Source organism: Brassica rapa, chromosome A09 (genome assembly GCF_000309985.2).
Source record: "Brassica rapa cultivar Chiifu-401-42 chromosome A09, CAAS_Brap_v3.01, whole genome shotgun sequence".
In the NCBI taxonomy this organism is placed as follows: domain Eukaryota; kingdom Viridiplantae; phylum Streptophyta; class Magnoliopsida; order Brassicales; family Brassicaceae; genus Brassica; species Brassica rapa.
Window position 1 is genome coordinate 38,887,567 of NC_024803.2, and position 12,119 is coordinate 38,899,685.

Sequence of the window (12,119 nt, forward strand, 5' to 3'; positions counted from 1 at the left end):
AAATAAACGAAATGCCACGTAAAAATCGGAAGGGGCAAAAGAAGTGAACTCATGATCTGGCTTACTTTACCAAAAGTGCACATACAAACAAGCCTCCCTCAGTCCCTCGCATAAACTTTCACACTTCACATTTTCGTTATGTCTTGAATAAATCTTCGGACACAATAAATAGTTAGATACCAGACGTTCACTTCTCCACTTTCGTCTTCTCCACATCAATATCCTAAATCCTTTCCTTTTTTTTTTTTTCATTTTCTTCTTCACCTTTTGGGCTTCACTATGGCAGCTGCCGCAGATAAAGGCAATGAACTCGACCACATCAAGAATGAAGCTGTTGATCTGGTAAATATATGTACTCCTTTTGTTTTCTTTGGTATATAGGTATTATTAATCTTTTACCCGGGTAATTCCAAAACATTATGTATATACATATAGTGTGACAAACTCGAACTCGTTTTACTTCTTTTCAATACGTGATTTAATTATATTGCGAGTCCCACACCATTAGAGTTCAAAGATGGCTTCATTGAGTCATTTTAAAATGATGTGCTAACATCACACGATCGTATGCTAGTTGTTAACTGTGTGTGTGTTTTTTTTCTGCCAAGAAAGCACATTTTCTTACATCAAGAAAATACAATTTTAGGAAGTATTATTTTCTTATAAAATGTTATCATAGTTTCTTTATTCGCCAAGAAAGCATATTTTTCCTTACATCAAAGAAGTAAAATATTGAAAGTAGTTTTTTTAGAAACTAAGGGAAAAAGAAGTGGAAAGCATTAACAAAATTACATAAATGATGTGGTACAGATTCGAATACCCATGGAGGAAGTCTTTGAAGAGCTGAAATGTACAAAACAAGGTCTTACATCAGATGAAGCTTCTTACCGTCTAGACCTCTTTGGTCCCAACAAGCTCGAAGAGAAGAAGGTTTTTCTTCTTGATTTTTCTCCCTTTTTTAAAAATATGAACATTGATGAAATATTTTTTAACCTTATGATTTGATAACACGCAGGAAAGCAAAATTATAAAGTTTTTAGGCTTCATGTGGAACCCCTTGTCGTGGGTGATGGAAGCGGCGGCTCTAATGGCTATCGCTTTGGCGAACGGAGGAGGACGACCACCGGACTGGGAAGACTTTGTGGGGATAGTGGGTTTGCTGTTCATCAACTCAACCATTAGTTTCATTGAAGAGAACAACGCCGGTAATGCTGCAGCAGCTCTCATGGCCGGTCTAGCCCGCAGAACAAAGGTTATACCAGTTATACGTATATAACTTCAATTATGATCATAGTGAATTTTTCTGTTGTTGGATATAGAAAAGAATCGTCAATAGAGATCCACAAAATAATTATAAAACGCAAGAAAGTTTATTTAGTAGATTAACCATATAATATTTCGTTTTCTTCTATTTATATTTTTAGCAAGTAAGTACAAACTACCAAGTGTACAAAGAAAACCATGAAAATTAATAATTTTAAAACTACAAAATATTATGTATGGGCATTTAAGTATTTGTGTTGATCATGTTTTCGGATTTCAGATTTTCAATACGATTTATTTTTTGAAACTTTGATAGATTTCCAGTACGATATTCATAAGTTTCATTAAGATATTTTTGATTTTTTGACGGAATTCAATTTGATTTCTTTTGGATTTCGGATTTCGGATTTGATTCGAATCAAATTTTACTTAATATCAATAATCAATCAAAAATCTAGAAAATATCAAAAATTAATAAATAATATTCAAAGGATAAAATCGAGTCAAACTATCTAAGTCACCTAAATGTATCTAAAATACTTTAAAGTACCAAATCACTTGAATTTAAGTAAAAGAAGGTTAATAGATTTAGTTAATTTTATTTTTTCTTATACTAGTTTATATTTTGATTCATATTTGATATTACCAATATTCTACATAGTCCTTAGACTCCATTGTGATATTTTCTAAAATGGTTCATATAAGATTCTTAGTAAATCATATGCCTAGAAAATTTTAAACACAAACAATTGTATACTAATCATTAGAAAATCTAGTTTTGCAGAATTTCGTAACGAAGAATTATAGATTTCAAATTGACAATAATCTGCAAATCTAACATTTTCAAAATTTTTAATTAAAGTTTAAGTGTTTCATTTGCGCATGCAAACATAATCATTTTATAGTTACTTATTAATTTATGCATCATTCATTCAAATTCAAAAACCAATTTTTGTTTATTGATAATTATTGTTTATACTCACAAATTTTTTAAACCAAATAATAAATTATTTATATATAACAATGTTTTCTGAATATATACATGTCTGTTAATTAATTAAATTTTAAAAACTCTCACGTATTATAAATATTTTTAAAAAAATTCTTCATACACTATATTCATTAATAACAATAAATTAAATAAATAATTATTTAAAATAACTGAATATTCTTTGATTATACAAAAATCATTTATGTATAAATAGTTCCGTTTAAAAATGGTGAGTAAACGTTAACTATATATGGTACAGTTAACTATATACGATGTTTTGGGTGTAAGTGAAGGTGCTCAGAGATCGTCAATGGAGCGAGCAAGCAGCATCCATCCTCGTACCCGGCGACATAATAACCGTCAAGCTCGGCGACATCATTCCCGCCGACGCACGTTTACTCGACGGCGACCCTCTCAAGATCGACCAATCGTCTCTCACCGGCGAATCAATCCCCGTCACCAAAACCCCCGGCGACGAAATCTTCTCCGGCTCGACCTGCAAACAAGGCGAGATCGAAGCCATCGTCGTCGCCACGGGAGTCCACACGTTCTTCGGCAAGGCCGCTCACCTCGTCGACACCGCGAACCAAACCGGACATTTCCAGAGAGTCGTCACCTCGATCGGCAACTTCTGCATCTGCTCGATCGCGCTGGGAATCGCCGTCGAGCTCCTCGTGATGTTCCCGATCCAGCGCCGCGAGTATCGCGACGGAATCGATAACCTCCTCGTTTTGCTGATCGGAGGTGTTCCGATCGCGATGCCTAGTGTGTTGTCCGTCACGATGGCGATCGGATCTCATAGATTGTCTCTGCAGGGAGCTGTGACGAAGAGGATGACTGCGATCGAGGAGATGGCTGGTATGGATGTTCTGTGTAGCGATAAGACGGGAACTCTCACGTTGAATAAGCTTACCGTTGATAAGAACTTAGTGGAGTTATTTGCCAAAGGAGTTGATAAGGAGCATGTTATCCTCTTGGCTGCGAGAGCCTCGAGGATTGAGAGTCAAGATGCGATTGATGCAGCTATTGTTGGAATGCTTGCTGATCCTAAGGAGGCTCGAGCGGGTGTGAGGGAAGTTCATTTCCTTCCTTTTAACCCGGTGGATAAGAGAACTGCGTTGACGTATGTTGAGTCTGATGGGAGTTGGTACAGAGCTAGCAAAGGAGCTACAGAGCAGGTATTTGATGAACCGGGGTGTGATGATGTGTTGATTCAAGTTTTACGGGAATGGTTTGTGCTGATGATCTTTCTTTAACAGATACTGAACTTATGTAGTTGTAAGGAGGATGTTAAGAGGAAAGCTCATGGAGTGATTGATAAGTTTGCTGAGCGTGGGCTTCGATCTTTAGCTGTGGCAAGACAGGTCTTTGTTCTCGGATTTTTATAAACTATTATGTCGAGAAGTTCTTGTCTCATTGTGTTTTATTGGTTGCAGGAAGTTCCGGAGAAGAAGAAAGATGCTTCTGGTGGCCCATGGGAACTTGTGGGTCTTTTACCTTTGTTTGATCCTCCGAGGCATGACAGTGCCGAGACAATCAGGAGGGCTTTGAACCTTGGTGTTAATGTTAAGATGATAACCGGTACTAATCACATAGTTCTTTTTTTTTTTATTCTCGTCTCTCTGCACTTCATTTTGATTTTCCTTAAACAGGGGACCAGCTTGCAATTGGGAAAGAAACTGGTCGCAGGCTTGGAATGGGTACAAACATGTATCCTTCTTCTGCGCTGCTCGGACAAGAGAAAGATTCTTCCTTGGGTGCGCTTCCTGTTGATGAACTGATCGAGAAGGCTGATGGATTTGCAGAAGTCTTTCCAGGTACATACACTTAGCAAAAGGCTATATCTTTAACCACATATTCTGTCTATATCGTATGGTTCCTTTTTGCAGAGCATAAGTACGAGATTGTTAGTAGGCTGCAACAAAGGAACCATATATGTGGTATGACAGGAGATGGTGTGAATGATACCTCAGCTCTCAAAAAGGCGGATATTGGTATAGCTGTTGCTGGCGCTACTGACGCTGCGAGAGGCGCTTCTGATATTGTTCTCACAGAACCTGGACTTAGCGTTATCATCAGTGCAGTGCTTACCAGTAGAGCCATATTCCAAAGAATGAAAAACTACACTGTGAGTCAAAACTTTCATAAAGTTTTTTACACAGAGACACTAATTCAAATCTTGACATCGTCTTTCTATGTAGATTTATGCGGTTTCAAACACGATACGTATTGTGGTAAGTATACTTAGAAGATTTCATTTGGTTTTGATGGTTGCAAATCCTAAATCTAAAGCTATTGCCACATGGTGCAGTTTGGCTTCATGTTCATTGCTCTCCTATGGGAGTTTGATTTCGCGCCTTTTATGGTCCTGATCATAGCAATCTTAAACGATGGTGAAGTTACATTATAGAGTATTTACTGCATTTAATAGTGAATTGTTTATAATAATTAACAAAAACATTGCTACTTATAGGAGCAATCATGACAATATCAAAGGATAACGTGAAGCCATCTCCACAGCCAGATAGCTGGAAACTCATAGAAATCTTCTCGACCGGAGTCGTGTTTGGAGGCTACCAGGCCTTGATGACTGTCGTTTTCTTCTGGGCGATGATAGACACTGATATTTTCTCGGTACATACTCTTATTCACAGTTTCTAATTCTAGCCCAGTTCAAAAAACTAACTCTTTTGAGGGTTTACGTAGAACATGTTTGGTGTGAGACCATTGAGTCAACGTCCTGAACAAATGATGGCTGCTCTGTATCTACAAGTTAGCATCACAAGTCAGGCTCTCATCTTCGTCACCAGGTCCCGTAGCTGGTCCTACGTCGAACCCCCTGGTCTTCTCCTACTTGGTGCATTTGTCATAGCTCAATTGGTATGTATATATATAACAAATCCACTTAAATCTTTTCATGAAAACATAACAACAAGTATCATAGCGGTGTATTCTGTATACACTCTCAGGTGGCGACATTGATAGCTGTTTACGCGAACTGGAGTTTTGCGCGGATAGAAGGAGCCGGTTGGGGATGGGCTGGAGTGATCTGGCTATACAGTCTCGTAACGTACATCCCTCTCGACTTGCTCAAGTTTTTGATCTGCTACGTTTTGAGTGGCAAAGCGTGGTTAAACCTTCTTGAAAACAAGGTATCCACAAAACCCATCACATGAATCCAAGAATGACTAGTGAAAATGTTGCTGCCGCTTATATGAGGGTTTCTATGTGTTAAAACACAAAACAGACTGCCTTCACGACGAAGAAAGACTATGGTAAAGAGGAAAGAGAGGCTCAATGGGCTGCAGCTCAAAGAACACTCCATGGACTTCAACCACGAGAGACAAACATCATCTTCAATGAAAAGAATTGTTACAGTGAACTCTCTGAGATTGCTGAACAGGCTAAACGCCGAGCTGAGGTTGCCAGGTAAATACTAAATCATTCAATTTTTCACTATTTTCCATCGCACCATCACTTGAAAACTCTCATAAATCATACATGAGCTCCACCTGGTTTTCCGCCTGTCGCAACCCGATACTTTTGGTTCCTTCGGGTTGGTGGTTTTGCTAAATGATGAGATGTGGGTTTGATGATATCTGCAGGCTGAGAGAGCTAAACACATTAACAGGACAAGTAGAGTCAGTGGTTAAGCTTAGAGGACTTGACATTGACGCGATTCAGCAACATTACACAGTCTAATCAGATTGTGAAACCTAACTAATCTACTTTGGTTACTATTTAAGGCTATTTAATTAGTTTGAAAACAAAAAACAAAGTTGTGTAGACTTATACCGATGCATTTTTTTAGGATCTTTGATTTTTGTACTAATTTTATATTAAGTTCATGTATTTTATTTTGATAATGTCTCTTTTTTAAAACACAAATTTTTAATGTCTCATTGTCAGAGTGTTGATAGGTAAAATGAATTAATTTACAATAAAGACATAAAAGAATTGTTAGATTTTAGTTGTGTCTAATTCTTGATATTTTATTATTTTTGTTTTTCATTCAAACAAATATATCAAGTTTTATTGAAAATAAAAACATTTCAATTAACAACAAAAATCTTTAAATATCATTTAGTATATTATATATTTTTGTTACTAGTACGACTGCACCGTAGAGCCACACGTTGCTACTCGAACCATTTTTTTATCATCAACATAGACAAACTTATACTGACTTTGATATCCAAATCGGCGGTTCCATATCTAACAAAAGACAGATGTTTTCTAACACTACGTGCAAGACTGTCAATCTTTTTATTTTGCGTCTCATGAATGATCTGTGAACTAAGAAAACTATTTTTAAGGATCTTGATATCTTCCAAATAAATTGCAAAAACTGTACATTCTTCTGGTTTTGACACTATCTTTACCAATTGAGAAAAATCCGTTGCAAATATGACATAATTTTGATGTATGTTCTGCATACAGTCTATTGCCCAAACTAAAGCATTCATCGACTACCTGTGTTCGTAAACTTCCCCATTTTAAACCAGTTACGTCTTGCCTTATATTCACAAACATGAAATTTTGATAAAGATTTTAAAGTTTAAGTCTAATAACACATAGTTTAAATTAATTTTTAAATCCATTAAAATCTAACAACCATTAGCCTTTTCTTAAATATTCACATATCCCAAATTTATCCAATTATTTACAATATTAATATATTAATTATTTTTTGTATTTTTGTGTTAATATAGTTTAACAAGATCCCAGACTCATAAATCATAGGAGATTTTACTAATTGATGATAAAGTGATGAAAGAAAAGGAATAAATAAACAAATGTAAATTAAACAGAAAAAAAAAAGGAAAACTGAGGAAACCAATAAGCAAGATCGAAGCTTTAAGACACGAGCAAAAGCTCCAACATTCAACTCCAACCAGCAATACGAGAAAGACACGAAGAGCAATTCAAGACTTTGGTTTATCACAGAAGCTCAATACGCATACGGAGTTCGGAACAAAAAGGTTGGTCGGAAGTTAGTTCTTCTGTTCTTGTCTGAAAATTCTGGTCAAATATTTGCTTTGAATCAAATAGTAACCACTTGTTGTCATGCTTATAAAGCTTTCCTCTTCATTGCCTCTAAGTCTCCTTCTCCCTTTCGAATTTCATCGTTTCTTTTGTTGTTGTTACAAATGTTGAGTCTTTCTTTCTTTCTTTTACCAAAGCTTTGGATTTTCAAACTTGATCTCGATTTACTCTTTCTTATTATTAAATTACCTTTGTAGATTTGGCGTTGACAATGTTGGGTCTTTCTTTGCTGGTGCAGTTCTCAGTGAAGAGGATCCCTTGCTGCTGTTTTCTTCAGATGATTTTGATTCAAAATTGAGGGCTTTTTTTTGGTGTGAAGTGATGAGATTTGGCTTTGCACTAAAAGGGAATAGCTTAAATTCAAAGTGTTATTAGATTGTTTTTTTTGTCTGAAAGGGCAATAGAAGCTGAGAGTAATAGTCATGCAGCGTTCTCAAGATGAGAGGATTAATCTTGGCGAACTGAAAGGTCATATAGTGAAGAAGATTGGTGTTGAAAGATCCAAAAGGTATTTTATCTACCTAAGTAGGTTTCTGAGCCAGAAGCTGACCAAGAGCGAGTTTGATAAGACATGTTCCAGGCTGTTAGGGAGGGAGAATCTCTTTCTACACAACCGGTTGATACGTTCCATCTTGAGAAACGCAACCGTCTCCTCCAAGTCCCCACTGCCTCCTGCTCATCTGACCAAACCTGTGGCTAATGGTCCTGAACAAAGGGAATCTTTAGCTCCTAACCATAATGACCATGTTTGCTCCAACGGGGTAAGGTCAGGAGTGCGGAAGAGGAAGATAAGAGATAGTACAGTAGATCATCATAGTCATAGATTAGGTGGTGCTGCTGATGAAAGAGACGGTGAGTTTCTTCGTCCCGTTGCAAAACCACAATGGAAAGAACAAGAGGAGCAGGTGAGGGTAACTTTATCAGCTAGTCCTCTTGTTGCACCTATAGGGATTCAGTTTTGTTCAGCTGGTGGGTCCCGTGGAAGAAGGGTTCCTGTCTCAACCAGCGCTGACGTAATAAGTAGCTACGAGAGTGGCGGGTTAGGAGAGACAGAGATGCTGAGGAAAAGGATGGAGAGTATTGCAGTAGCGCATGGTCTTGAAGGGGTTTCCTTGGAGTGTGCCAATACGCTGAATGCTATGTTGGACGTTTATCTGAAGAAGCTGATCAGATCGTGCGTTGATTTGGTCGGAGCTCGGTCAACAGATGGAAGAGAACAAGGCTTAGTCAAGCAGCAGCAAAGTCAGAACAAGGTTAACGGACCTTCTGACAGAAGACAAGATGAGCGTTCTGTGTCTCTGCTAGATTTTAGAACCGCTATGGAGTTGAATCCACACCAGCTTGGCGAAGACTGGCCAACACTACTGGAGAGAATCTCCATACAGGTCTTTCGAGAGGAACAGAGGTGTGAAAGAAATCATCAGTTATGAGTTTAATCTGAGGTGAGAAAAGAAGCAGATCAATATGATATCTCAGAGCAGGTTAGTAGATTTATTATTCGGAAATGCAACTAATTATCCTTCCTAAAGAATCTGTAAAAAGAAAGATACGTGTTGTTAGTTGTGTCATGTTGTAAGATTTAGCAATCTCAAAGAGGCTTTGTTGTGTATACTACTACTAGTGAGTTTTGGCAAAAGAGATACCGAGTAGGGTACAAAGTCAAATCATGTAATAGCTCTTCCATTTTCTCTAGTCTTTTAGCATTTGTTTAGAATTCATTATCTTCAAAAATAACAATTTTTTGACGTTTCCCTTTTTTGTTTGTTCTCTCATCTCATCTCAATGGAAATTTCGTTTTATTCAAAAGTCCAGAATGAATTTGAATCCGTTGTCCTTGTATCCCCTGTCTATTGCAAGTTTTTATATGTCGAACATAAGCTTTTATTCGAGAAGTTGTAGCCTGAGGATGTCATCAATGCTAGAAGAATTTAGCCAACAGTAGTCATCTTCTGGCAAGGCTCACTCGTTGGAAGGAAACTTGCTACAATGCATGTTTTGTCTACTGAAGCGGGTAACTGTATCTGGTGAGTTCTTCTTTGAACATTATGACCATCATGTGGTACTCTGTGCCACCATGAAAAATCTTTTCAACTTGCTTAAATTACGATTATATAATAACCTGCAATCCCCTGAAAGATGTCATCTTTCTGGACTTTTATTATATCCTGGTAAAAAAAAACGATTCTTGCTGCTGGAGTTGTTTAGATCTGTGTCTTTCTGATGGTTAGAGAATATGTTTTGAGAGACTACTCTAATGTGTGGTTTTTAGAGGCATGCGTTTTGCTGCACCAGACATATCTTTACTTGATACTTTTTTCCAGAGATTTATTAAATACTAGGATCTTTCTTCAGATGAGTTAAGATGGTAAAATAGGCGAAAAGACAGAAGGAAAACTAATCAGCACTTCCCTTTACAAAATGGAGCACCAGAGTCTTCATCTGCAGCCACTATTGCACACAATAATACAGTGTACCTTCCAAACTCCATCTTGTTTTTTTTGTATACCCTTCCTTAGAATCACAGAGATCAAAATATCATGTTTAAAGGGAAACAAAGAAATGGATTTGATTCAGTTTATGTTCTTTAACCTTTGATTCAGTTGTAATGAAGAGAGTTTTTGTGTTTATATTTCCTGTGTTTCTTGACTAGCATTTCATTAAGTTTCCCAAATTATAACCAAAGTGTTTCAGTTACTTTAACAAAGTTAAAGGAGCTTTTCAAATTAGCTTTTCAAGACTTCCCTATAACTTAACCCCCTCTTAACCTGCTTCATCAATAATAGGCTCTCTCCATTTTGCCTTTTTATCCGTATGCTATATTGGATAGTATTATAGGAGGCACTGACAAGAGGGTGTTACTCACTGTCACTGGACAAATGTTCGCTTTCAGGTATTTTGATAACTCCTTCTTAAATGACAACTACTAGTTCCTATGCCTTGATCAGTCAGATGAGAAGACCTGACAAAATGAAGTAATAGATAGATGAACCTCGTTTTTTTTTTTGAACAAAAAAAAAAAGATGAACCTCGTATAGGATGTTGTTATTGTCTTTGTATTGATCTTCAAGCTTAGGAGATCCAGAAGTAATACCTGTGGGACCGTGTCCATGTCACACTGTTCTTTGCAGACTATGATCATTCAATGTCTTTTTTTTCACTTGATCACTTGAGCTCTGTTTCCCATCGTCTTTCTTACACATATACTGTTTTCTTTTTTGCAGTTTGAGCAAACATAAACTAGAACAAACTGTTTTTTTTTTTTAAATCAATTTGTGTGATGTCTTTTGGCATTATTCAGGTCTCAATTGTGTGACAAAAGCATGTCCTGTTCTATTTTTGCAAACTTTCCGTTTACATTCTGTAATTAAAAAAAGAGTAATTGCATCCGGTAGACAAAAAAAAACAAAATTCACTAACTAACTAAAAACACCCTCTCTCTCCTACTTTCTCTTCCTATCTCTCTCTACTCTCTCTCTCTAAAAAATCTAATTTCACTTTTTTTTTTTGGTTATTTAGCAAATAAGCCCTTAAAAAAACATGTCATGTTTACTGCAGAGTAATCTATTTCGCTACTTGAGTGAAAAAAACAAAACACAATATCTGATGAAGTAAAAGACAAAAAAACTCGTCTTGAGTTGGTTCTGATTGGCAGAAACAAGATTTGGTTTAAAACATATATTATATCACGATCCGCGCTTTGCAAACACGGATTATTTTATGATAAAAATTTTCACTAATAATTAATAAATATTTTGTTAATTTGTAAGAATTTTGTTTATTTGAATTTTCTTTGCATTTAAATCAATGCTCTTAAATTTGACCCAATCTGCGGTCAAATCGGTTAATCCGGTGATTCGATAATTCAATTTAGGTTTTAAAAATATCTATATTTATAAAAATCACTATATCCGAGACTAACCAATTGAATCGATGGATGCCCGATATGTTAACATATCCAATTTGATTTAAATTGCTATAGTTTCATAATTTGTCACCTTTTAATCCAAACTAGATTTTGACCCGCGCTTCAAAAGCGCGGGTTTTATGGGTTATATACGATGTTGGATATGAGATAGTATTTTGAGTATATTGTGTATTATTATATTATAAAGTCGTATTATATCGAATATAGAAATTTGTTTAAAATTATATAACTTATGAATAAATTTATTCGAGATTTTTTATATATACTCTTATGTAACGCTTTCTTAAGTATAAAATTTTAACCTAAATTTGATAAACAAACCAAACCAATACGAAATACAGGTTGAGGTTCAAGATTGAAAAAAGTACCTATTAGATATTTTTGGACCTGCGGGTCTCTGTTGGACTCCGGGTATCCAAAGTACCTAGAATGTTTTGTTCATATTATGTATATTTGAGTAATTCATATATATTTTCAGTATAAAAATATTATTGTAAATTTTGGATTCGCGTTTTCTGTTATAGTTTCAGGTTTTGGGTAAAATTTCAAATTGTAAAAATATATTTAAAATATTGGATATTTTTGGTTCCCGGGTAAGATTTTGGTCTTTTAGATAATTAGTTATTTTTGGTATTTATTTGATTTTGAGTATTTTAGTGTTTTGATTTTTTTGGCTTTTCAGATTCTTTAGATTTTTGTCCTAAATACTCGAACTGAGCTAGACTCATTACGTAGCCAAATTACATAGTAAATTTCACAAATACTTGAATTATTGACTCAAACTTACCTGAAACTAAAAGGAACAAATCTGAACAAAAAAAAATCAAATACCTAATTGGATATAAATGCCCAAGACCCAAAGAACTTGGATTTGAAAGAAACCGATTTATATTT

The 12,119-nt window shown here is 35.8% G+C and overlaps 2 protein-coding genes across 3 annotated transcripts; both read left to right on the forward strand.

The window, feature by feature from the left end:
* The first annotated feature begins 54 nt into the window (after window positions 1-54).
* LOC103842249 (ATPase 5, plasma membrane-type) lies at window positions 55-6,156 on the forward strand. The gene is made up of 15 exons (XM_009118874.3): window positions 55-342; window positions 811-930; window positions 1,016-1,252; window positions 2,548-3,432; window positions 3,514-3,618; window positions 3,691-3,835; window positions 3,907-4,071; window positions 4,144-4,382; window positions 4,456-4,488; window positions 4,566-4,647; window positions 4,728-4,888; window positions 4,961-5,134; window positions 5,224-5,406; window positions 5,502-5,683; window positions 5,860-6,156. The coding sequence occupies exons 1-15, from the start codon at window positions 280-282 to the stop codon at window positions 5,954-5,956; spliced, it is 2,871 nt and encodes a 956-aa protein (XP_009117122.1). The 5' UTR covers window positions 55-279; the 3' UTR covers window positions 5,957-6,156.
* A 254-nt stretch (window positions 6,157-6,410) lies between these two features.
* LOC103842250 lies at window positions 6,411-9,927 on the forward strand. 2 transcript variants are annotated; one of them, XR_627952.2, is made up of 3 exons: window positions 6,411-7,236; window positions 7,539-9,324; window positions 9,653-9,927. XR_627952.2 is itself a non-coding variant. In XM_009118875.2 (2 exons), the coding sequence occupies exon 2, from the start codon at window positions 7,723-7,725 to the stop codon at window positions 8,728-8,730; it is 1,008 nt and encodes a 335-aa protein (XP_009117123.1). In that variant the 5' UTR covers window positions 6,411-7,236; window positions 7,539-7,722; the 3' UTR covers window positions 8,731-9,927. The 2 variants fall into 2 exon arrangements, 1 of the variants encoding a protein (XP_009117123.1); XM_009118875.2 differs by having other exon boundaries at window positions 7,539-9,927.
* The last annotated feature ends 2,192 nt before the right edge of the window (window positions 9,928-12,119 follow it).